Source organism: Sciurus vulgaris, assembly GCF_902686455.1.
Source record: "Sciurus vulgaris genome assembly, chromosome: 1".
NCBI classification, from domain to species: Eukaryota; Metazoa; Chordata; class Mammalia; order Rodentia; family Sciuridae; genus Sciurus; species Sciurus vulgaris.
The window spans coordinates 116,174,060-116,198,596 of record NC_136461.1 but is presented as its reverse complement, the minus strand read 5'-3'; the positions used below and the strand labels follow the sequence as shown (position 1 = coordinate 116,198,596).

Here is a 24,537-nt window from a genome sequence, read left to right as displayed (position 1 = left end):
TCAAGAGGGCTATCTCTCCCGACTGCCGCTAGGCAGCTTCCAGGTCACCCAATCCCAGACCCCAGCAAAGCGCGGGCAGCAGGAGCGTACAAGACGTTTTATTAAACCGGAAGGTGGGCGGAAATCTCCTGTACGCCCTTCACTCCGCGTACATAGTGTCATCGTTGCTGTCACTGTAAGCAGAGGAGGAGAGCTCTTCGTGCGGTGTGCAGACTGGGCACCGCTTCTTCATGTCGTTCCAGCACGACCGGCAGTACACGGCTTCGCATTCTGGCGTTGGGCACACATAGGACTCTGGTGTCTCTGGTGTTTGGCACACTACGCATCGCCGGCGCAGCCAGCGGCGTAGGAGCGGGCAGCGGCGGTGGAGGGTGTCCACCAGGTGGTGGCGCTGTTAGGAGGTGGTGGTGGTTAGTGCCAGTTGGGAAATGAGAGGAAGAAAAAAAGGGATGGTCATGGACTCTGGACAGCCCTGTCTGAAGTCCCAAGGACTAACAGTGCCCCTGTGTCGGAGGAAACTGGGTTGGGCAAAGAAGGCTCCTAGAAGGCAAGGGTGCTATAGAAGTAGGTCCCCCCTTCATGATAGAGCGCTGGCAGGCTGTAGTCTCCAGGCTCTCCGTTGGGATATGTCAGCAACAACTATCATTTGCACTTGTGAATCATCTTACTTTGTTCTCAAGGTGAGGCTGAGAGGTGGGTAGGGTAGATAGACTATTGTCATCTCCACTTGACAGATGACAAAGGTGAATTTCTAGGAAGATGAAGTGACTCTTCTAAAGGCATAAGGACAGTAAATCAAACCTGGCCTGATCCAGGTCCTCTGATTCCAAATGACAAGTCTTGTTATCTTTAGGTTTCCCACCCCCACACACCCTTTTTCCTCACAGTTACAAGGGAGCCTCTACAGGCCATTTTAGCAGGTCACTCTTGCTCAAGAAGCATCAGAGGCCTCACTTCCTGCCAGACTAAAGGAGAACTCCTGGGCTTGGACTTCAGAGGTTTCCATAATCTGTCCCTTTGTAACCTCTGCTCCACCTCCCTGAATACTGCCTCTTCTGTACTGCTTAGCCCTGCCCATGGCACTTGGCATTCCCTCGAACTCCTGGTCTTTGCACTTAGCTTAGAATACATATTCCTTCCCCCCACCTTTTTTTTTTTTTTTTTTTTTTTTTTTTCGGTGGTGCTGGGAATGGAACCCAGGGCTTGTGCAAGCTAGGCAAGTGCTTCACCATTGAATTACTTTCCCAGCCCCCTTACACTTCCATCTGCCCACTCAAGTCCAGTTTACCTCAGGACCAGGTCATGGAATCCCAGTATTTTCATCAAACATTCGTTTGGTCTCAATTGTGGGTCATGAAGGATAGAGAGGTACTGGAGGAAAAAGTTTATGAACTTTCTTTGTTATGAACTTTATTAGTGCTGGCTGTATAAGAATGGCTGCCCCTCATTGTTCTGTTTATAATGTTGAGCCCTGCACTGAAAGACTGTAGGTAAATTAACTCAATTTAAAAGGCAACCATACAGGCCAAGGGTGTAGCTCAGAAATAGAACATGTTTTGTGTGAGGCCCTGGGTTCTATTCCCAGCATGGTACATACTCACACACAAATCATATGTGGCAGACATTTTTTATCATCATCATTTCTGTTTCAGGTGAGAAAATTGATGCTTGGAGAGTTGTTCACTTGCCCAGAGGTGGACAATGACAACAAACACATAGAACCTTACTCTCATACCAAAACCATGTCAACAGCCAAATGGAGGCTGGGTGTGGTGGGCATGCCTATAATCCTAGTGGTTTAGGAGGCTGAGGCAGAAGGATCACAGGTTCAAAGCCAACCTCAGCAACTTAGTGAAACCCTGCCCATGGCACTTGGCATATGAAGAGGGCTGGGGATGTGGCTCAGTGGTTAAGCACCTGGGTTCAATCCCTGGTACCAAAAAACAAAACAGAAAAACAAACCAACCAGATGGAGTAGTTAACCTACATTTCAATGAAGGGAAAAACCAAGCACAGCAGTTAAACAAGGTGCTTCAAGATTACACAGTTGTCATTACTAGTACTGGAAAGAACTCGGATTCAAACCCAGACCTTTTGGTATCTGACAACCACTCTGATCTCTAGTTAGAGGGCTTCCCCATTCTTCAGAGCAAAAAAATGAGGCCCAGTGAGGACCTTGGCCAAAGTCATACACCTTTTTTTTTTCTTGATACTAGGGATTGAACCCAGGGATATTTTACCACTGAGCCAAGTCCCTGGCCATTTTTATTCTTTGACAGGGTCTCACTAAGTTGCTGAAGGTCTTGCTAAGTTTTCCAAGATGGGCCTCAAATTTGTGATCCTCCTTCCTCAGCCTGCTGAGTTGCTGGGATTACGGGTATGCCACCACCATGCCCAGCTTGGGTCACACTCCTTAACAAGGGCATGTTGACTAAAACCTGGTTTCTTAGACTCCATGCTGTGTCCATACATCACATGTGCTTGCACAAGGCCTTCCTGATCCCAACTCACCTACCTCCTTTCTCTCCTCTGAATTGCATTGAACTATTTGTAGCCCCCTCAGTAGAACCTGTGGCTTTGCCTTGGATCCCCGCTTTCTGATGAATCTCTCTTGCTTTCCTTCTGTCAGACTATATCAGATCTTTTTCTTTTCTTTTTCTTTTTCTTTTCAATGCTGGCGATTAAGCCCAAGGGTGCTTTACCACTGAGCTACATCCCCAGCCATTTTTTGGTTTTTTAATTTTGAGACAAGGTCTTGCTAAGTTGCCCAGGCTGGCCTCAAGCTTACAATCCTCCTGCCTCGGCCTCCTAGTAACTGGGATCATAGGTGTGTGCCAGTGCACCTAGCTCTTCTGATTTTCTTTTCTGCCTGCTACCAGATGGCCCAGTGATTATCTCAAACTGGGCTAAGTCCTGGGGTTTGTAGACGGACACTGCTCTGACCTCCTGGAACTAGATGACAGGGGCCCTTAACATGCATCATGTCACTCAGTTTCTGTAGGCCTAGGGCCACTGGTAGGTACTTAATGGACTGAAGGGAGAGGCCTCCTTTCCCACAGTTCTCAGTGCCAGCCACCAGCCACAGGGTGTGCATGACAGACTTACTGGACCCCTCTGCTGTTGTGCTCGTTTTATGATGACAGCCCTCCTCAGTTTGGTGAAGGCTGCTCTCTTCCTCAATAGATCGTTGTAGAGGAACAGGACTCGCTTCTTCTCTCGCTAGGGCAGAGAGAGAGGAGTTCAATGATGATAACAGTGTGGAGGAGGAAAATGGAGTTGTTAGGGAGCTCTGTGTGTGTGTTTGTGTGTGTGTGTGTAGGGGTGGAGAGGTTTGGGGAGGGTCGCACCTTGGGGAAGTAGAAGGCTGCGATGACCCTCCGGAGCCGGTAGCCGATAGCCTGGGCCAGGCAGAGACACACCAGCAGGCCAATGGGTAGCGAAGCCCTCCAGTAGGCCCTGGCATCCAGGCACACAGGCTGGGGCAGGCAGGCTGGAAAAGGGGAAAGTCTGTCAGCAGTCTGGTCAGGGCCAGCAGAGGAACAGGGCCATCCTGGGTTGAACTCCCTACCCCTATGGAAGGTGCAGGGCAGGACTTGATTTTCCTGCTCTCTCTCTGCAGAGCTTTCAGAAACACCTCCAGCCCTCAATTCCTCTGATCAAGACTTCCAGCATCACTCACGCATGTTGTTTGATTCCACCGCTGTGTCGGAGGAGGTGTTCAGGGCCCCAATGGTTTTCCGAAGAAGCCGGGCAAGCATGGAGTCTCCCCCTACCTTCACCTCCAGTTTATGACTGCCTGTGGCCAGGTGGGAGGTGAGAGAGTCAGGAAAGAGGGGGAGTTAAGGGGGCAGAGAGGTAGACAGACTGGGGACTAGAGTTGGGGGAAGAGTCAAGATGTAGAATTTTTGTTTAGTTTTGTTGATCCCAGGAGTGCTCTACCAATGAACTACATCCTTAGCCCTTGTTACTTTAATTTGAGACAGTCTCACTAAGTTGCCCAGGCTGGCCTCGAACTTGGGATCCTCCTGCATTAGCCTTTTGAGTCTCTGGGATCACAGGCATGCGTACCTTGCCTGGTTTAGGGCTTCAAGGAATCTTAACCCCTTCCTAGTATAAATGTACGCGTTGACTGGGGCCCCTGTTGACAGTTGTCAGGTTACAGGCCTGAGATCTGATCTTGGAAGGAGGAGGCATGGAATTATAGGAAGCAGAGCAGAAGAAGCAGGAGGAGGTGACTTGGATGGGGTGGCTGCATGGGGAGGGAGTTCTCCAGGGAGACTCTGCAGAGCCTGGGTGGGGTGGGGCAGGCTCACTGCGGAAGGAGTACTGCTGGAAGGAGTGCTGGCGGATGGTGTCGAAGACGGAGTAGAGCGCCCAGTCCAGTGCACACAGCAGCAGCAGCAGCAGCAGAATGGGCAGTGTCCCTAGGAGCTCCCTCACCTGTGCAAGGAGCCCAGGGTAGAGCTGGGCCACCACCTGCCCTGGCAAGGAGCACCCTCCGGTGTCCTTCACCTTCCACCCTCAGCAGCATGCCTGTGATTGCATCCCCAAGCCTGCGCCTACACTGTCCTCACCAAGTTTTTCATTTCTTGGGCTTGGATGGTGGGCTTGCAAGGGAAGATGACAGTTTTCTCCTCAGCCTTGCGGAGAGGCAGCAGAGTCTGTTTACCCTGGAAAACAGTGTGCATGTAGGAACCCTGGGGGCTCTCTGTCCTTTCCCTCTCTGCCCTCCTGGAGCTTGAAGCCCACACAGGACACACATCAAGGCACAGCTCTGCCTGCTCACCAGCTTCCTCCTGCGCTCATCGATCTGACAGAAGTAGGTGCTGATGTAGATGTTGTCAAAGCGAATATCCCCATTGTAGCTATCCATGTAGGAGAAGGACCTGTAGATGGATGGATGGGGATGTGCCATCTTCTGGTCCAGGGTTCCTCTCCCACTCCCAACCATGGGTTTCCTGGAGGCACAGACCCTGGACAACTGACCAACCAGGGTTCATTGAGCACCTGTAGGTCCCAGGCTCTGTGCTAAGTGGTGGTCATGACAAGGGAAGAAGGCTCTGGCCTTGCCTTCCAGCTGTATATTACAAAGATGTCCACCCACATGACTGTGAGCCGTAGTGGATGTGAGGGGAGGAGGTGGGGCTCTGAGAGGGCATGGGCAGCCTGTCTGGGCCGGAAGTTGGTGTGTGCACGAGGTGGGGACTGGTGTGCATCTTGTAGGATGAGTGTCATGCAGGGGCACAGAGACAAGAAACCCCTCTGTGTTGCAGGAATCACAGCACCCTGTGACTCCCACATTCACCTCCCAAGTCCCTGCCTCTTGGCTTTGCCCATAGTATGTCTCCCTGAGACTACCTCAAGCAAAATTCATCCAAAGATACCATTTCCCTTTTCCATGGCTCGCCCCTGGCCTTCCCTGGCTCCCCCTGAGTTCTGTAGCGGTAAGTTTGCTTGTGGGCTTATGTAGCTATCCTCTCTCTGTATTTCCCCAAATCTCACATAATGCTTCAGTTTCCTAAGGGAAAAATGTTAATTGTTGGAAATGTGTTGAAAACTGTAAAAGTACATTGAATAAACTCTGTAAAGTGTGAAACATAATTCCAATGCTATTGGTTCTGGGACCCTGTAAAAATCCCCCATCTTTGCCTGTTAGAAATAACTATAAATGCAAAAGCAGAGTACGAGCGCCCCCTTGTGGAGAGACCTACTGCTGTGGTGCTGGGGCTTCCTGAGCCAAGGCCTGCCCTCCTACCACCTCTGTCCCTTAGTGCATGACTTCACCCAGGTAGAAAGCCTGAAAATGACTTTTGACTCTGTGCCTTCTTCCTTCCCTCCCCATACTAGCTCTGAGACATGCTGAGCATTTTTCCTTCCTTCATCTTAGGCCAACTTCCTGCCCTGCCAGCTCCACCCCCAGCCAGGTTCCCCCACCTCTGACCTAGGCTGGCTTCCTTGCTTCCAGCCTGCCATCTTGTAAGTACCCCAGTTCAGGGCTTTCCTGCAGGGCTTTCCAGACTCTTCTGGTCATGCCTACTTTGTCCCAATCCTCCACCCCGGTTATACACTGCAGGTAACCAGGATCCTTATTCAGGATATGACCCTTCCTATCCTTGACCATGGCTTCTCACAAGCTGCCTTTTGGAACCCAAATATGGCCCTTCCAAGGCACCTCCTCAGATCTCACACCTGTCCCAATAGCCAGTTCCCAGTTTGGTCCTCAAAAACCATCTCTGTCTTGTGGGTGTCTCTTCACTACCAGAACTAGACCAGGAGTGTCTTGAAGGCAGGAATGTGGCTCATTCACCTTTGTCCTCCCACAGACCCTGAGTACACACATAAGCACTCACTTGCTTTCACTGTAGCCTCATGAATAGGGCCAGAGAGCAAGGGCCCCCACGGCTACCCTTGCCTAGCCTCTGCCCATCTCAGGCATTTTGGGGGTGGAGACAGGAAACAGAGGGTCCAGAAGTCGGCAGGGAAACCAGAGCATAGAGAGGCCCAGGGCAGCCCAGCTGGACGCCAGGCTGGGTGGGGTTGAGGACTTTGTTCTAAATGGAGGGAAAGTGGCTGCCAACGCAGCAGGCAGGAGAGAATGAAAGCAAAATTGGACGATAAAAATGGCACAAAGTCAGAGCCAAGGGGAATATGAAGGGCAAGAAAAAAAATCAAAAGTCAAAGCTAAATGTTAAAGAAAAAAAGTTAGTGTTGGGATAAAGGCTGGAAGGAGGTAGATAAATGAAGACCCGTTGCCCTTTTAAGATGGTGGGAACATGGGTGATGTTTCTGCTTACCAAAATGCCACATGTCCTTTAACTTTCTGTAAACAACAAACCCAAGTTCATAAAAAGGCAAAACACAGGCAAATAACATTGAGATTCAGAGTTGGGCATGGGCTCTGTCCTTCCATCTTTACAGCCTCCCTCAGAATGGGGCTCCAACCCAGAGCTGATGAAGGGGCAGCTCACGAGTAGAGGACCAGCAGGAAGGCACAGGACATCAGCACATGCAGCAGCCCCAGGGCCCACTCCAGCCGGGCTTCCTGCCGTTGCACATAGTCCCGCACCTCGGTGCTCACATGCTGCCAGCTCACGTTGATGCCCAGCACCCCAGCCTGCTTCTCCTCCTGCAGAGGTACACGTGCAGAATGAGCTTACTGTAGCCTGGCCATGCCCATATCTAGCCTCTTCCACGCATGTCCCAAGAGCCTCCTGGAACCTTCAGGAATTGTCACTTTATCTGCTCACCATGCTCTAGGACAGTCTTGCTCCTCTGCACCTGTATTAGCTAACACCATCTCATACCTGGCTGACCATTTCATCTCCAAGCCAGGTCCAGGAACACCACAGTCTCCATGTGATCGCCCCCTGAATACCATCACCGTTCCCCTCCTGTCCCCCTCTCACCCTAGTCACCTCTTTGGGTCTCTCACTTGTCCTTCCTCTCTAATGCTGTCCTCCCTCTCCCTATTTGCCCTCCACACACTCACCTACATCCCTGTCTCCTACCTTGATGTCAATTTTGGCTGAAAATTCCTCATCCAGGCCATGAATAGACTGGTTGAGGGAGTCATAGGTCTGCCCAAAGTTGCCTTCCACTGGGATGCGATTGCGACACCAAACCTCCATCACTGATGGATGGTGGGACCAAGTCAGTGTCTTTTCTTGAGGCCTGCAGGCCTGGGCCTGGCTGGCCTACCTGCCCTCCTGTGAACCTCTTCAGCTTGATTTCTTTTTTCTCATCTCTCTGCCCATGACTTTCTACCACACTGACTCTTCCCTTTTTCCCTGTCCTTGAATTCTTCCTTCCAGGAACAAGGTTTGATCTCCACTCCCATTTTTTCACCTGTTCCTAGCCATGCCAAATACTAATAATGCTAGCCAGCATTTATAGGACATTCCCCTCTGTGCCAGCTCTGTTACCTGCTTCAGGTGCATTATATCCTTACATCCTCAAAACCCCTAAAAAAGCTGGGTGTGGTAGCACACGCCTGTGATCCCAGCAGCTTGGGAGGCTGAGGCAAGAGGATCTCGAGTTCAAAGCCAGCCTCTGCAATGGTGAGACCCTGTCGCTAAATAAAATATAAAAAAGGGCTAAGGATGTACATCAGTGGTTAAGTGTCCCTGGGTTCAATCCCTGGTACCAAAACAAAACAAAACAAAACAAAGACCCCTAAAAAATGAGTACTATTATGTTCATATTTCAGATGAAGGGACAAAGTAGAGTTTGGCCGTAACTCACTGGGGTCACAGAGCAGTCAGTAGATGATTCTGCTTGGAGGCTGCTGTGTCCACAAAGTCTATACCCTCTCCACATGATTGCTTTCCTGCCTCACACCTATCCTGGTCCCCTAGGACTCAGTTCCCCACCCTGCTGCCACTGTGCTGACCCTTGGCAATGTCACAGAAGAACTTGAACTTCATTGGCAGGCAGAGCAGGTGGTTGAAGAGTGGGACTGAGATTCGCTGCATGCACTGTTCATGCTTTTGGTCAAACCAGCGACGGCAACTGAGTATGGCCTGGTTCACCACATCTGTGGGAAGGGGTGGCAGTGTCTGAGGTCCCTGTGCCCGGACCTGGACCTCAGCACTGTGGCCTGCCCCTCCCTGCGCTCCCAGGGACTCCCTCACAGGAGCAGCGCAGCTTGGTCTTGAGCTCATACATCTTCTGGGTTGAAAGGTGGAGTCTGGGGTTTGGAGCTCCACGGGTCCAGGAACCTTGGGCTGTTTCTTCGGAGTCCTTGGCATTCTCAGGAACAAAGCCAGTCTCACTATTCACCTGGGCATCCAGGTCCTCAAAGGAGGCGGAGATGTTCTTAGTTTCCGCTTTCAACGATGCTTTGCTGCTCTGGGGTTGGAGGGAGGAAAGCTGGAGGCATGGAGTTTGGAGCTTCTGCTCCCCAGCCTATCCTCACCCAAATCAAACTCAGCCTACAGGGAGCTAGCCTACCACACAGTCTCTCCCCTCAACTCTCCCACCACTCACAGTGCTGGGGAGGCCTCCCCTCTCCCCAGCTGCCCACTGACCTCCTGTCCTCCAGCTCCTCCTCAGGCTTCCCATTCCAGATCCTTACTGGTCCTCAGCACTGATCTCTCGGATCATTATGCCATGTGAATAGCCCCAACTCCCAAGTCCCTCGGAACCCATCTCCCCAGCTTCCCATCTCTTCAGTACAGTAAGACCCCCATCTCCAGCCCTCCCATTCCCGGTGCCTGGTGTCCAAAGGCCAAGGCCCTCGATTTCCCAACATTCTAGTTCAGCTGCTCAGAGCACCATCCACTCGGGTATTTGGAAATATATGTGAGGCATGTCCTAACAAGTGGCAGGGGCTTTCCTGGCATTTGGTGCCCCAGGACTGGGCACATTCTTTTTATGTGTATATGATACTGGGGACTGAACCCAGGGGTGCTTAACCACTGAACTACATCCCATTCCTTTTATTTATTTATTTATTTTTTTGAGACAGGGTCTCACTAAGTTGCCCAGGTTGACCTCAAACTTGTGATCCTCCTGCCTCAGCCTCCTGAGTCTCTGGGATTACAGGTATGCACCACTATACCCAATAGGACTGGGCATATTCTGCAATGTTTGGGGACAGTTCTGAAAAAACAAAGAAACCCCCAAACCAGAAACCAGCTGTATCACCACTAGGAAACTGCAAACCAGGGGTCACAGCTCCCAGTTCAAGCCAACTTGGCCAGGGGAAAGGGACCCCCAGGCCCTGCCTGTGCAGAGTCCTGACCAGTAAATCCTTGAATACTGCCCGCAACGGAGCTGTGGATATGCGCCAGGCCGCTCGGGTGTTGTTGATCTGATGCTCCACAGTGCAGCCCAGAGATGCTATCACTTCATTGAGGTTGTGCTGTAGATTGGCCACTGGCCCTAGAGGAAGAGGCCCAGTTGGTCATTTCCCTGTAGGGCCAGTACTCTCTCAAACCCATCCCTAGCTACTTCTCTGCATGTAGCGATCACCTTCTAGAACTGTGCAGTGATGGGGTCAAGAAGCCTGTGACAAATCTTCTTGTTCAACCCTTGACTTTTTCTCCTGTGTAAACTAAGGAGGCCCAGAGGTAGGGAGGAGATCTTTTAGGGATGTACAGTGAGTTGGAATAGCTCAGATTAGAACCACCCTCCCCCATCTTTCCTTTTTCACCAGGCCTTGTCCCCCCACCCCCCCCCCACCACCAATTGGATGTTCCACCCAGTGTCACCAACCGGCACTCCGCAACACCCGCTCACCTGCATAGATAGCTGCCAAGGCATATCCTAGGACAAACAGCCTGCCTTCTTTGCCCAGCATCTTGGGTACTAGCAGGAGGCTGGCACAGCGGATGTGAGGGGAGGTCCCCCAGCCTATGGCTCCCAAGCCTGTCAGGAGAGCCCAGGGGATGTTGAAGCAAAGTGAGGAAACTACCTCACCTGTCATGTTTACCAGAGCCCCTACCTGTCCCTTCTGAGTCTGCCACCATCCCATCCTGGCCCCCCTTTACATGGACTTTGATGGAACTTCTGGGCCACTCATTCATTCAACAGCCATTTACAGAGTTCAACTGTGTGCCTGTCTCTGGAAAGGCATAGAAAGATGGCTAGAGACAGAAAACTCTCGATGGCTGACTGACTTGTGTGTGTATATGAGTGTGCCTGTTTGTGTCAGGGAAGTGAAATGACACTTCTCATTTCTGGTCTGGATTCACATAGTATACTCTAAGTGATGAAGGAGCAGACAGGGCAAGAGGAAAATTCTGGATACAGGCACTGGTGCTTACAGTGGTCAGAAGAGAGAGCCGAGCCCACCTTGACATCTATAGCACTCTGTCTCCGCCCTCTTGTAGCCCTTCTTCCTGTACCCTACCCTTCCTGGGTAGCTTGCAGCAGTTTCACATGCGTCTCGATGTGGTCTCCTCAAGGAGACAGTGAGCTCCCTGAAGCTCGTAACCCAGGGAGGGAGACCGGCAAGTAAACAAATGACTACCACACTATGTGCTTAGTGCACCAGGAGAGCTGTGGAGCCAAGGAGGGCGTGGGCATTTCTGCAGGGAGGGGTGGGGCTGGGAAGGCTGGACAATGGAGACGATGTGTCAGCTGGGCCTGGGAGATGAGTAAGTGTTGTTAGGAGGCCCAGATGACATTCCAGGCCAAAGGCACAGCATATGTTGGTCAAGAAAACTAGAAGGTTCCTGTGTCATTGGGAGTGTTTGCTCAATGATGGTCAAAGCAAATCCCAAACTCAGATTTGGTTCCATCACTGCTATACTCTTAGGGTCCCCATCATGTCTCATGGGGACTAGAAACTTCCTTGGTGTTACAGTGCTGGGGATCAAACCCAGGTCCTGGTACTTCCCAGACTAGGTGCTCAACTACTGAGCTGCCCCCGGCTCCCATGCCCAGTCCCTGATCTGGAACCTTCTAACTAGTCTTCCTCTTTCCTCTCTTGTTACTTTACACTTCAATTTTCACAAAGCTCTTCTAGACTGATCCTGTAAAAAAGCATAAATGGGATCATATCCCTTCTCAGCCTTGAACCATTCAATGATTTTCTACCATGCTTGGTGGGTAAAATCCAAATTCCTTTGACAAGAAAGGCCTATAGGTCCTGGTACTCTGGCCCCTGCCCACCTTCGGAAGTGATCTCATGGTACTCAGCCTTACCCTGCCACGTCCGCCCACCTGGCTGCCATTCCTCCTCTCGGGTCTTTGCCCCCGCTGCTCCCTGCCAGCAGCACTCCTCCCCATTCCTCACGTGGCTGGCCCCACCTAGTCATACAGGTTCATGGCAAACCCTGTTGGGTGCCACCCAGCACTTTTTTCTGCTTTCTCTCTTGCTAACACAACTTGGGTTTTGTTCAAGGGCAGCAGCCTGGTCCTGCCCTCGCCCCTAGGGGGTAAGTCTGGACCTGTCTAAACCACTCATGGTATTACAGGACATTGAAAGGGACTTGTTCTGTGCTCTTGGCCTTCTGGCCAGAGACGCCAGCTGAGGACAATAGTTGACAAATAGTTACCCTAGGTTTTTAAAAAAGCCCCATGGAGCTTCTTGGTATCTTCTTTAGGTTTATCAAAAGAGCAAAACCAAGGCAGGGTGCAGTGGTGCATGCCAGTAATCCCAGAGGCTCGGGAGGCTGAGACAGGAGGATTGCAAGTTCAGAGCCAGTCTCAGCAATTTAGCGAGGCCCTAAGAAACTCAGTGAGACCCTATCTCTAAATTAAGTATAAAGAAGACCTGGGGATGTGGCTCAGTAGTTGAGCACCCCTGAGTTCAATCCCTAGTACCAAAAGAAAAAAAAAAAAAAAAAGAGCAAGACTAATCTTTCATTCCTCTACCAACAAGTTTATACAAAAAGACCAGAAATGTGAATTTTCTGGAAGTGGAGGAAAGTGGTTGGCACTGGCAGGAATTGTCTGTGGAGAGAGTGGGTGTCCCATGTCGAGTGAGGGATGCCAGCAGTCCAAGACCCTCCAGGTCCAGAAACTGTGCTGTAGGAAGGGGAACCTGCCTCAAGCCTCCTGGGCTGGCCTCCTGCAGAGCTACAGAACTCTGCAGGTCTGCCCAAGGCTGTGGGCATGAACGTGGAGCCCAGAACTTTCTTCTCCTGAGGGCAGGCAAGAGGGCAGCCACAAAGTGCCCTGCTGTCTCAGTTTGGTAGGCAAGATGATGTGCATTTCCTCCAAGACAAGGGGACACTCTGGAAGAGGGCAGGCCTGGCCACCTGTGTGGTGCTGCAAGCAGAAGGCGGCCTGCTGGGGAAGGGATCCCAAAGGAGGAGTGGCCAAGGGGGCTTCCTTGAAGGTTATCCAAACAGAACTGCCTTGGCAGGAAGCTGGGCCTGCTGAGCTCCACTCAGAGCCTCCAGAGAGACCATAAATGGGCCCCCTGAGAAGCCGGGGGCTGTCTGCCACACAGAGGGCACTGGTGGTGGAATTGTATCAGCATTGGTGACTTAAGACTTTTGTCCCTTTTCCTCTAATTCTTCTAATCCCCTTTCTGACATCAGAAGAACCAGAAAGGGAAGGAAGTGGAGAAAAAAGTGAAAGAACAGGCCCCACCCCCCACCGGGGATCAGGCTGAGTGGGAATGGGAGGACCAGGGAGGAGGGAAGATGCTTGAGAATGGATGTGACATTGAAATCCTGATGGAGAGAAGATTGGACTGCTCAACCCCTAAAAATAGAGCATAAGTATTGAAGCAGGAGTGGGTCTTCCCCAGGAAAGTAACTAGAGAGCTAAGGGTCTGTGGGAAAGGTTACTAATAGAACACGGATGAACACAGTGGTCAGAGTTTTTGCCCAGCACAGTGGCACATGCCTGTAATCCTAGTGACTTAGAAAGCTGAGGGGGAAGATGGCAAATTGGAGGCAACTTAGTGAGGCTATAAACAGCTTAGTGAGACACTGTCTCAAAATAAAAAATAAAAAGGGCTTGAGATGTGGCTCAGTGGTTAAGCAACCCTGGGTTCAGTGCCTGGTAACACACACACACACAAACACAAAAGATAGTTTGTTCTGTGGTCTTGGCCTTCTGGCCAAAGACTCTAACTTATTCTTCTAATAAATTGGTGGCACTGCTGACTCCATTCCTCTTGCCTAGAATAGGTTCAGGAAAGGATGTGCCTTTGTACTGACCAAAAAGATGTGAGAGAAAGCCTTCTGGGGAGATTAAAGGGAAATTTTCCTTCTTCCTAAAAAGTGATATGAGAAAGGGAAGCTCCTTCCTCTCTTTTCTGGTCTTTGACATTTTGTATGACAATGTGATGCCTGGAGTTGCTGCAGCCATTTTGTGACCTGAAGAGAAGCGATTGATGAACTAATGATGGCAGAGAAAAGAGAGAAGGAACCTGGGTCTGTTTTTTGTGTTTTTTGTGTTTGTTGTTGTTTGTGGTACTAGGGATTGAACCCAGGACCTTGATGCATGCTAGGCCAGCATTCTACCGCTGAGCTACATCCCTAGCCCAAGAACCTGACTCTGTGATGGGGTAACTGAGCTGTTTAATTATCCAAACTCTAAAACCACCCTACCTTAAAACTTTTTGTTATGTGAAATAATAAGCTTTCTTTATGGCTAAACTATTTTTATGGGTGTTCTTTTCTTGCAGCCTAACATTCAACTGTCATATTTAGGGGCTGGGGGTTAGCTCAGTGGTAGAGCGCTTGCCTAGCGCACCTGATGCTCTACATCCCTAGCACCATGGGTGTGTGTGGCTGGGAGGGATCACCTTCTCTGACAAGTCTTCCCTAACTGCTCCTCAGCCCCTTTCTGTCACATTCCCCATTTTCCATTTTTCATACCATTTGTTGCCATCAGAAGTTCTCTCTCTCTCAGAAGTTCTCTCTCTCTCTCTCTCTCTCTCTCTCTCTCTCTCTCTCTCTCTCTCTCTCTTTTTTCTTTTTGCAATCCTGGGGACTGAACCCAGGGCTTCACACATGCTAGGCAAGCACTCTACCATTAAACTCCACCCCCAACCCTCAGAAGTGCTCCTCTTTATTTATTGCTCCTTATTGTCTAACTCTCTCCACTTGAACGTAAGCTCCAAAAGAGTTAGTGCTTGTCAAACTTGTCGGCAGAAACACCCTCTGCAGATACTTGTTGAGTGCTGGATGAATGAATGAACTCGTCTTCTCAGAAGGAGAAGGAATGGTTAGGAAGGTCAGGAGAGATGAGGGCATGAGGGATAGTGGGGTTTGGAGGATAGCATGTGGGCAGTTGGGAGTCCCTCCAGTTAGGGGGACTTGCTAAGACCCAGGACAGTGCCTTCTTAGGTTGGGTCTCTTCCCTCTGGACCGCCCCCCAAAGCCGGAGAGAAGGCTAAAGCCATAGAGGAGCCGAGCTCTGACTCCTTCCTGGCATCCAAGACTGGGTGGCTACAAGTCCTCTTGCCCTTGGTCAGCACTAACCCACCAAGCCGTACACCGCCACCATCTTCTGCTCTTCGTATATGTTCATGGGATTCACCAGGAGCTGAAAGAGACCTAGCCACAGGGTCAAGTGAAAGGTCAACTGGTGGATCCTGGTCTGGCTCATGTCCACCCCTGACCTTCTGCTTCTACACTCACCTATGGCCAGGATCCCACCAGTGCCTGCTCCCAACAGGAAAGCAGTGACCGGAAACTCGCCTGGTTGGCGCCATAAGAACTGGTTACAGGAGACTGGCAGCCCCCAGCTCAGGAGCCTCTGCACAGCTGAGAAGTGGGATGGTTCAGCTCGCAGTTCCCTCTTCTGACCTGGGTGGGGCTCACTAGGGAGAGAGACTTGGAGGGAGAGAGAGGTTGGCAGACCTGGAGGATGGCGGTGGGAACTTAGAGGCCACTGGAGGTGGATAAGGAACCCTGGAGAAGTGGGGCAGGAGTAAAGGAGAGAAGGAGAGGCCTGGACTGGAGGGGGGCACTGGATGAGAGAGGTGGAGGCTAGGGAACCTAGAGGGGTGGAGAGATGGAATGAGGGAGGCTGGGAAAGGGTGGGGTCTGGTCACCGTCTCACTGGTGTGGGGTGGTTTCCTTTGCTCTTTTGCTCCATATTGATGGTGTTTGACACTCATAAGTCTGTTCTGGTGAACCCCCTTCTTGCCTCGAATGTCTCTTCAGGGATTTCCTCGGACTTCTCGCGAGGGAATGGAGAGGCCCCCTGCCTCCTGTGCCTCTGTCACAGCCTATGTCTGAGATCTGTGTCTTTTAATTCCCTCACTCAAGATGTGGGCAAGGAGATTAGAGACCTCTCATCCCCTCCCCAGTCCTTGGAACTGGGTAAAGGATTCCGAGACACAAGCCTTCCGGAGCCTTAGAATAGGTGTGGAATCTCAGGACTACAGAACCCAGAATGCATCTCCTGGAGACAAGCAGCCATGCCCAAAGTCATGGAGGATGTCGTGTTGCCCTTGGGGGAAGAGGAACCTAGCATGGCGCGGGCTGTGGTCCGCAGCATAGGGGGCTTTACCCTGGGCTTGTCCTTGGCCACAGCCTATGGGCTTCTGGAGCTCCTAGTGGAGGGGCATAGCCCCTGGGGCTGCCTGGTGGGGACTGTCACTTTGGCTGCCTTCCTTAGCCTGGGCATGGGATTCTCCCGGCAGGTCCGAACCACTGTTTTCCTGATGCTTCCCCAGGCCTTCTCCAGTGAGCCTGTCACCCAGAGGGAGGGGCAGGCCCCGGGGCCCAGGGGCTGAGGAAGTCTGAAACCTACTGAGGGACTTGCTTCCGTGTCTGGTTGGGGTACTGGCTGTGATGGCGCTTTCTCCCCAGAACAGGGACAGACGTTGCTGCTGTTGGCTGCCTTTGGGTTGGTGCTCCAGGGCCCTTGTGCCAACACCCTGCGCAACTTCACAAGGGCCAGTGAGGCTGTGGCCTGTGGTGCAGAGCTGGCCCTGAACCAGACTGCTGAAGTGCTGGAGCGGGCCAAGCAGCCCCTTGTCAGTAAGCCCTGCCCCCTCTTCCACTGGCCCCCACGTCTGCCTCATCTTGAGTCCTTTGGTCTCATTCCTCTCTGTTGATATGACAGTCTAACCTCAAAAGTCCTGGGCCTGGAAAGGGACTTCTGGGCCCAGCCAGACCCTCTTTCCTTGCCATCGGCCTCCTGCACTGCCGGGTGAACTCTCCCAGAACCCAACAAGCAGGTCCCTCAGGCTCACAGCCCCCTCTCTACTCCCTACCCCAGGGCAGTGGCAAGAACCAGCCCCCAGTGGAGGAGGTGACCCCACAGTGCTCTTGTCCTTTGTCCCTCAGGTGCCCTGAGCAAGATTAAAGCTATGGCCCGGAGGGCCAAACTGGTGGCTGACCGGGTCCGCAAGTTTTTTCGGTCAATCATGGATGGTGTGAAACACGTAGGTGAGCACATTAGCATATCTGTTTTTGGAGGTCAAAGTGCACCCAGACTCCTCCCCTCAGTCCTGTCCAGACCTGTTTGGGTCTTCCTGGGTGCTGGTTAGTACTTACTGAATATGGTGCAGCCAGGCCCCTGAACATAGGCCTCTCTAGTTTTGGATGCTGGTTGGTTACTTGTCCCCCAAATCCCTTAGAAGAAACTGTAGGACTCCCGCTCTGGTACCAGCCCCACAACTGTCTCCAGCCAGGGCCCTGCGGAATGTGTGGTATTGGCTTCTACACATCGGTGACGTGTGCAACTCGGAGCTGGGCAACCCTTACCAGAAGTGCGCACGGGTTTTTGATGACGCCAAGGACAGCTGCATGAAGGTCATACCACAAGCTTACCACCTGTGTTACGTGCTCATGCCCTTCAAACTGGTGCTCTGTGGACTTGCCAGCTGTGAGAAAACCAGGCGCTCACCAGAGGGGAGGGGCGAACAAGGAGGGAAGAGTGAGAACGTGAGGGTCCTGCAGGAGGGTGGCCCAGGGTGACCAATAGGGAGCAAAAATATGGAACCAATAAGGATGCTGGGCTTGATATGGGACCAACATTAGGGGAGGGGACAACAGGGTGAGGCTAAAAGGTTTTGAACAAATGTGGAGGCTAATAAGTAAAGCAAGACCCTGTGAGAAGAGGGTCCTTAAAGGCGGGAGGAGCAGGCTGTGTCTCTGCCCCTCTCCTCTTGATGCTCAGCAATCTCTGGCTCTCAGTGGTCCAGGTGTTCTGCGTCATCCCCAACTACATCCAGCCCTTCTTGCGCAAGACCATCGGCACCCGTGAGTGACTCCCTCCTAGCGTGCGTGGCGCCCTCCTCAACCAGGCGAAACCACTTCCAGTCCCGTCTCCCGGTCCGTAAGCGGAAATCCAAGAGCAGGAAAGGCCCTCAAGAGGTTACCCAGGCCACACTGTCTATGCTGTCCAGATAGGGAAACTGAGGCCCAGGAAAGGGGAGGATGTTAGAGCAGGGGCTGGGCACAGGATCAGGGCCACCTGCCCCCAAGCTCAGGTCATGGAGATTATTGGTCATGGAGTTGATTGTCATGTGCCAAGTGTAACATAGGAGGCTGAGCACACAGCAGCCGTACACAGGAGCAGAGGCTCCATCCCCCTCAAGGTCCAAGCCCTGGCTTGGTTCTGGCTGGTCTTTGAGCGCTGGATGTGACAGCACACCATCTGCCCCATGAAGCTCTACCTCCCACCCCCAAATGTCCCTGCTAACATCTCCCCTGGTCCTGCTGGCCCCAGCTGTAAGGAAGATGATCAACCGTGTGCGACGGGAGTTCGAGTTCAATATGACAGCCACCCACCACTTCTCTGTGGATCTCAATGCCTCTCGGAGTCTGTCCCAGGTGGCTCTTGACCTCCAGGAGGCTGTCAGCATGAAGTTGTATCGTGCCCGGGAGGTCCTAGCTCTGATGGGCTACACCCTGCCTCTGCTGCTGCTGCTTCTCTACCTCCAGTGAGGGGCTGTTGGGCTGTGGGACCAGCTGGACCATGGCATTCTGGGAGGCTGAAGGGGCAGGTGTGATGGGGTCCCTGGTGGATCTGGCCAGGGGTACTGGGGGATCTCATGTGTGCCTCACCCCTAGAGCCCTGTTTTACCGGTACTGTTACCTGAACTGGGACAATTTTGACAACGTGTACATCACCAGCCATTTTCTGCGCATGGAGGCTGTTCGCTCCATGGCCGGACTGCCCACAGTGCTACCGCTCAGTGCTCATGAGGCCAGCTGCTACATCCAGCCAGGTGAAGGACAGGAGAAAAGGGGCTCTGAGGGAGGCCAGGACTTTCCCCAACCCCACGGCCCTGACCCTAAGTCCCAAGCACAATCAGGGCTTGAGCAGGATGAAGGACAGGACCAAAGGAAGAAGAGACAACTCAGAGTTTAATGTCAGGCTGAGAGGGACAGAACCTTGTCCTTGGGGAGCCCTCAGTCTGAAAGGGGAAGGTAATCACTATGGAGAATGCAAACCGAGAGAGAAGAAAGAGGATGCTTCTGGGAGCACATGGAGGTCAGGATGGCGGGATGGTCCAGTGGGGAGTGGTTGTGGAGAGAGGGAAGGAAAGCTGGGGAGACTTCCTGTGGTGAGAGCAGGAAGTGAGAAGGTTCCTACAGAGAGAAAGACTTCCTGTGAGGTGGGAGCAAGGGGAGGGGAGGATCCTGAAGACTGGATGGGCCACTGGGTCCCTGTGGAGTGCTAGCCACAGAGCCCCTGCCCCTGAAGAGTCTCTCTTGCCTGTGGTCCTCACAGCCTCTTTGCTTTCCTTCCTTCGCCTGAGCAAACAGACTCAGGCTCAATAAGGCAGGAACCCTCCCCAGGATCTGGGGTCTGGCGAATGGGAGAACTGGGGAGCATCTTTTGACTGCTTCCCACCTCCCCAGGCTCCATCTTTCTGTCCCGATGGGAGCGGATTTTTTACATCCTGGAGACCTTCAACCTCATTCGCCACCTCCTCCTTGTGCTGCTCCTGGTCTTCCTGGACTATTCTGTCTTCTGGGTGCTTGACCTGGCTCGGTACCAGCTACAGGGGGAGATCGTGGCCCGCAGTGAGTGCCTGCACCTCTTCCTGCTGCCACCTACCACAGTGTTCCTATTCTTGTGTCCTCCTCAGCCTCCTGCACCTTCTCCCCTTCCCCGCTTTCTGTCCTGGGGATAACCTGGATGTCGCCATGTCCCAACACTCACGCTCTTCCAGTTCTAACTCTGCCCCATAGCCCCTGTATCCAGGTTGAGGTCATAACATTACAGAGTAGCTAAAGACACAAGCTCTAGCTCAGAATGAACTGGGTTCAAATCCTAGCCCTGTCCTTGTTCAGGCAGTGACTTCACACAAATTTCTTAAGCTTTCAAAACTTCAGCTGATTAATGGGATGACAGTGGCTCTCTGGGTCACTGAAGTAGTTTGTGAGACAGTGTGTGTTGACTGCCTGCTAGACCATGGATTGAGACTGTGCCAGCTGTGGTTGTGGCACATACCTGTAATCCCAGTTACTCAGGAGGCTGAGTCAGGAGGATAGCAAGTTGGAGGCCAACCTTAGCAACTCAGTGAGACACTGACTCAAAATAAGAGATAGAAAGGTCTGGGGATGTAGTTCATTGGTGAAGCAGCCCTGGCAGCATCAGTTCCCCGTAGTAGGAAAAAAAAAAATGGCCCCAACTACCGTGAGTGTCCCTTACACAATACCTTTGTGCCAGGCCCTGTGTTAGTGTCTATAACCGTGGAAGGGACTGGCTATACTGGGAGTATTTTCCGTGACCTGGTGTCAGCATTTGATGTCCTACAACAAGGCAACATCAGTATCCTGTCCCGGCGCTGCCTCCTGCGTCCCTCAGAACCGGACACCACTGGTTATGTAGTCATTGGTACCCCACCCGAGGACCCTAGGGGGCGGACAGTACAAACTGCTGGGGGTCAGGAGAGTGGAGTGTGGCTGGCACCTAGTGCTGCAGCAGTGTATCCATGCCTGCTATATTCCCAGGTGCCACATACGGCCTGTGCTTCTTCGTCACCCTATTTGGTAGCTATGTCAGCCGGCTGCGGCGGGTCATCTGTGCCTCCTACTATCCATCCCGGGAGCAGGTGAGGAGTCCACAGCCATGGCCAGTGCCTGTTTCCTCCTCCAGGTGCTAAGCTAGTGGCTGTATGTCTTGGTGTTGGGGAGCTCAGAGTCCTCCAACAGTTCAGGTCCTCTTTCCTCTGGTTGAACCCCAAAGCCAATGACCTGCACTGGAGGTCTCTGGACCCCAGATGGGGCTGAGGGTTTCCTGAGACAGAGCTTGCCTCCAAAGTTATGTTAAAACCACGGGGAAGCTGGCTGTGGTGGTGCACGCCTGTAATCCCAGTGACTCGGGGGGCTGAGGCAGGAGGATCACAAGTTAGAGGTCAGCCTGGATGATTTAGCAAAACCCTGCACACAATAAAAGGTAAAAAGGGCATAGGTGCAGCTCAGTGGTAGAGTACCCCTGGGTTCAAAACCCAGTACTGCAGAAACAAAACAATAGCCAGGACAGCAGCACACACCTGTAATCCCAAGCTACTCAGGAGGCTGAGGTAGGAGGATTGAAAATTTAAGGCCAGCCTCAGCAATTTAGTGAGACCTTGTCTCAAAATAAGATTTAAAAATCAAAGGACTGAGGATGTGCCCTAGTGGTAGAGAGTCCCTGGATTCAATAACTAGTACTGAAAACAAAACAGAAACAAATAAACAAAATTGACAGGAGATAGGGGGAGTGTTGGCATGTTGAGGTTTGAACAGGTGAGGAGTCCACAGCCATGCCATTTGTCTACTCATTTACTAATTATTTACTAATTATTTACTACTATTTACTACTCATTTACTAATTATTTACTGAGCATCTACTATATGCCAGTCACTGTGTTGGTCTACAAAGATGTCAAGATGAACCAGTTGGGAGCTCAGTGTCAAGGCAGGCCATACAGGCTTCTAACAAGACATTATAATTTAAAAAGAACTTTTATTAAGAAATGAATCGAGAGGTATAGAAATCTAGAGGAAGTCTTCTCAGAGGAAGAGGCATTTGATCCAAGCCCAGAGGGATTAATAGGAGTTGGACAAAAGGGAAAGATAGGGAGTGGGAATGGGTTCAGCGGGCTTGTCAAGCAGAAGAGCAGGATCAAATGGGATCCCATCCATGATCTCCCTCATCAGGAAAGAATCACCTACCTCTACAACATACTTCTACATCGTCGAACTAACCTGTTGATTGCCCTGCAACGGGCAGTGAGGCGGCGGGCAGCTGATCAGGGTCACATGAGTGTCCTCCAAGTGCTGGCCATCCGGTGAGCCCACTCTGCTTCCCTATAGGGATGTGCTGAGAGTGAACAGAAAAAGACCCAGAGGTCAGAATGGATCACTGTCCTCCCCAAGTGGCAAGAGGTTTGGTTGAAGGAGAATTAAGGATGAGGATTTCTAGGAGTGGGGAGTGAAGGGAGGAAGAACAGGGCAATAGAGAAGTTGTGGCTACAGTTGGAGGGATGAAGGTTAGACTGCAGGAAATCCTCCCCATCACTTGGGGATTGGTACTGGTGTGTGTGGGGGGGGCAATTAGGCTGGCTGTTCTAGTGTCCATGACCCCTTTTCTCAGGTGCCCGTGCCTGAGTTTTTTTGTCAGTCAATTTCAGCTGCATCAGGCCCGCTGCCTGGGCTGTGGGCAACCCCAAGATGAAGGGAACACGGAGAACTTTGTGTACTGCAGTACCCCAGGCTGTAGAGGTGAGACCCCTGGATAGTGTGCCACTCCCAGCTGGGACTTCCCTTGTATATGACACATCAACTATAGTCCTTCTTTTATGGACTTCTCTCCTACCTCACCTTTTGTACCTCTCCCTTCAATACTCTGCATGATCTCATTTACATAGAGCCTCAGGTAGCTCATTTTCCCCATGCTCGCCCTGATTTTGGGGGTATGAACAGGATTCATACGCAGCGGGCACTGCGACAGTTCTGCAGTGTGTACACATGACAAGGACAGTTCCTCAGGAGTGGGACAGGAGAGGCAGGTTCTGGAATCAGGGAGCAAGGCAGGTTGGGGCCAAGTTCATGGTCAGCTTCCCTCCTGGTCTCCTCCAGGTCTCTACTGCCACACGTGCTTCCGTCTTCTGAACAACACCTGCTGGGTGTGTGCATCCCCGTTCTCCTACCAGGGGGACCTGGACTTGGAGCTGTGAGCCTTCCTGTGACCGGGGAGGCTGGAGTCTGTGGGAGTAGTGGGAGTAGCCATCCTTCCCCAGAATATCTATGGGACACTGAGATGGGAGGCTTTTCCAGGGACTCCAGTGACGACGAGAGCCCCCGGCTGTGGCTGGCTGCAGCCCAAAGAAGGGCCCTGGAGCAGAAGCCTATAGTGCAGGAACAGATCCAAGAAGAGCTGAACAGGAACCTGTTAATGGAGTCCAGTTCTGAGTCTAGGTGAGCCAGAAGTGGAAGGAACTGGCACCTGACAACTGGAAGCTTAAGCATGTCTTGTCACATTTACAAAGGGCCTCTTGGGGGCCTGGACCTGTTAGGCTGGAGACAGAGATGAGGGGAGAGAAAGGAATTCAGGCTCACTGGGTGCCTGCTCTGGGTCAGCACTCCTGCTAGGTCAGTACCATGTGGTGTGGGAGAACAGCATGGACAGCTCCTTGATAAAGGAGTGACACTCTATTGGAATGGGGATATAGTAATAAAGGCTTCATGGGGGGATTGTGTATGTGTGTGTGTCTGGCAGCAGACATCAGAGAATGAGGATGGAAGTCCACTACATGTGGAGGCATGAACAAGGGCTTCACTTGCCATTTGAAGATCTTAAATTGGGCCAGATGTGGTGGTGTAAGCCTGTAATCCCAGTGGCTCGGGAGGCTGAGGCAGGAGGATCTTGAGTTCAAAGCCAGCCTCAGCAACTTAGTGAGGCCCTAAGCAACTCAGTGAGACCCTTTCTCCAAATAAAATACGAAAAAGGGCTGGGGACGTGGCTCAGTGATTAAGCAACACTGAGTTCAATCCCCTGCACCAAAAAAAAAAAAAAAGGAAAAATGAAGTGTTCTTATTTGCCTTTTAAGACCACAAGCTAGGCAGAGCAGAGTCTGGGGAGGAGACTGTCTCAGTCCAGGAGAAGATGGCAATGGCCTAAGGACCAAACATGCTGAGAATGACCAGGATCTAAGCTTGGGACAGGGCAGGTGTTCGGGCAGGAGGAGAAATAGGATCTGGAGAAAGAGGACTGGCCCAGTTTGAGATCTGTGAGGGCATGCAGCTGGAGGTGCCCAGGGGACAGCTGAAAAGGGCAGGGCTCTCGGCTGGAGGTGTCTCCTTTGGGGCTGTTGATTTAGAGACTGTAAGAGAGAGAGTGAGTTGTTATCCAGCAGGCATGGCTGGAGAGAAGGGGACAGGGATAGAATCCTAAAGTACTCAATCACAAACCTAATAGGGAAGGTTCTCAAGAAAGTAGGAGAGCCAAGCACATGGAAGGCCATGAAGTGATCCAGGAGGGTGAGGACTAAAGACTGGCCATTGAATTACAGTTGAGAAATCACTGATGTGGCGAGTGGGAACATTTCCCATCCTCTCCACCCTGGATTGGGGATTAAACCCAGGGTCTCATACATGCCAGGCAAGCCCTCCACCACTGACTCACATCTCCTGACCTAATGAGAACATTTTTCACAGTGTTGGGAAGCCAAATTAGATCATGATGGTTTGAGGGGTGACTGAGAAAGGACTCACACACACAGGGTATGTGCTTCTGCTTCACATTTGCCAGTTTAATGACTCCTTTAATATAAATGTTGTAGTTAAAAACAGGACGCTTGCTGGGCAAGGTGGCACCCCCCTGTAATCCCAGTTACTTGGGAGGCTGAAGCAGGAAGATCACAAGTTCAAGGCCAGCCTTGGCGATTTAGCAAGACATTGTCTCAAAACAAAAAAATAAAAAACCAAAAAGGGCTGGGGATGTCTACTGCAATCCCAGATTCAATTCCCAGTACTGGGGAAAGAAAGGAAGAAATTTTCTATATCTAAGGACAAGGAGATTGAACATTTAGGAAGTGGAAAAGAGAGAGTATCGAAGAGAAAGGGATGGGATTTAGGACAGGTGGGTGACTGTGGCCTCAGACAGGAGTGGGTTTGGCCCACACTGGAGTGGAGAGCGGAGGTCCCTCTGTGCAGAGTTGAGCCTGCTCCAGCT

At 51.7% G+C, this 24,537-nt stretch overlaps 2 protein-coding genes across 2 annotated transcripts in view; one reads left to right on the top strand and one right to left on the bottom strand.

The window, feature by feature from the left end:
- Positions 1 to 30: 30 nt before the first annotated feature.
- DCST1 (DC-STAMP domain containing 1) lies at positions 31 to 15,453 on the bottom strand. The gene is made up of 15 exons (XM_079100472.1): positions 15,048 to 15,453; positions 14,889 to 14,963; positions 10,240 to 10,368; positions 9,743 to 9,882; positions 8,631 to 8,847; positions 8,390 to 8,533; positions 7,509 to 7,630; positions 6,969 to 7,126; positions 4,787 to 4,886; positions 4,575 to 4,670; positions 4,314 to 4,440; positions 3,680 to 3,796; positions 3,348 to 3,490; positions 3,106 to 3,219; positions 31 to 391 (listed from the first exon to the last, which is right to left on the bottom strand). The coding sequence occupies exons 2-15, from the start codon at positions 14,935 to 14,937 to the stop codon at positions 140 to 142; spliced, it is 1,908 nt and encodes a 635-aa protein (XP_078956598.1). The 5' UTR covers positions 14,938 to 14,963; positions 15,048 to 15,453; the 3' UTR covers positions 31 to 139.
- The window catches only part of DCST2 (DC-STAMP domain containing 2), a 10,855-nt gene continuing 1,681 nt past the window's right edge, over positions 15,364 to 24,537 (top strand). Inside the window, 14 exon segments of the mRNA XM_079100456.1 lie at positions 15,364 to 16,100; positions 16,227 to 16,397; positions 16,707 to 16,808; positions 17,050 to 17,247; positions 17,559 to 17,624; positions 18,094 to 18,307; positions 18,438 to 18,595; positions 19,233 to 19,397; positions 20,047 to 20,214; positions 20,331 to 20,431; positions 21,522 to 21,652; positions 21,958 to 22,085; positions 22,443 to 22,536; positions 22,641 to 22,781. Of these exon segments, the coding sequence (XP_078956582.1) occupies positions 15,833 to 16,100; positions 16,227 to 16,397; positions 16,707 to 16,808; positions 17,050 to 17,247; positions 17,559 to 17,624; positions 18,094 to 18,307; positions 18,438 to 18,595; positions 19,233 to 19,397; positions 20,047 to 20,214; positions 20,331 to 20,431; positions 21,522 to 21,652; positions 21,958 to 22,085; positions 22,443 to 22,536; positions 22,641 to 22,781 (2,105 nt within the window). The 5' untranslated portion in view covers positions 15,364 to 15,832.

What these genes read in the sequence shown, in the direction of transcription:
- DCST1 (XM_079100472.1), bottom strand. Translation starts at nt 14,937, where the DNA reads ATGAACATATACGAAGAGCAGAAGATGGTGGCGGTGTACGGCTTGGTG. An exon ending in CAGCCAAAATTGACATCAAG is followed by an intron (nt 7,127 to 7,508) that starts GTAGGAGACAGG and finishes GTACCTCTGCAG; the next exon opens with GAGGAGAAGCAGGCTGGGGT. An exon ending in TTCCTGCTGGTCCTCTACTC is followed by an intron (nt 4,887 to 6,968) that starts GTGAGCTGCCCC and finishes ATCCATCTACAG; the next exon opens with GTCCTTCTCCTACATGGATA.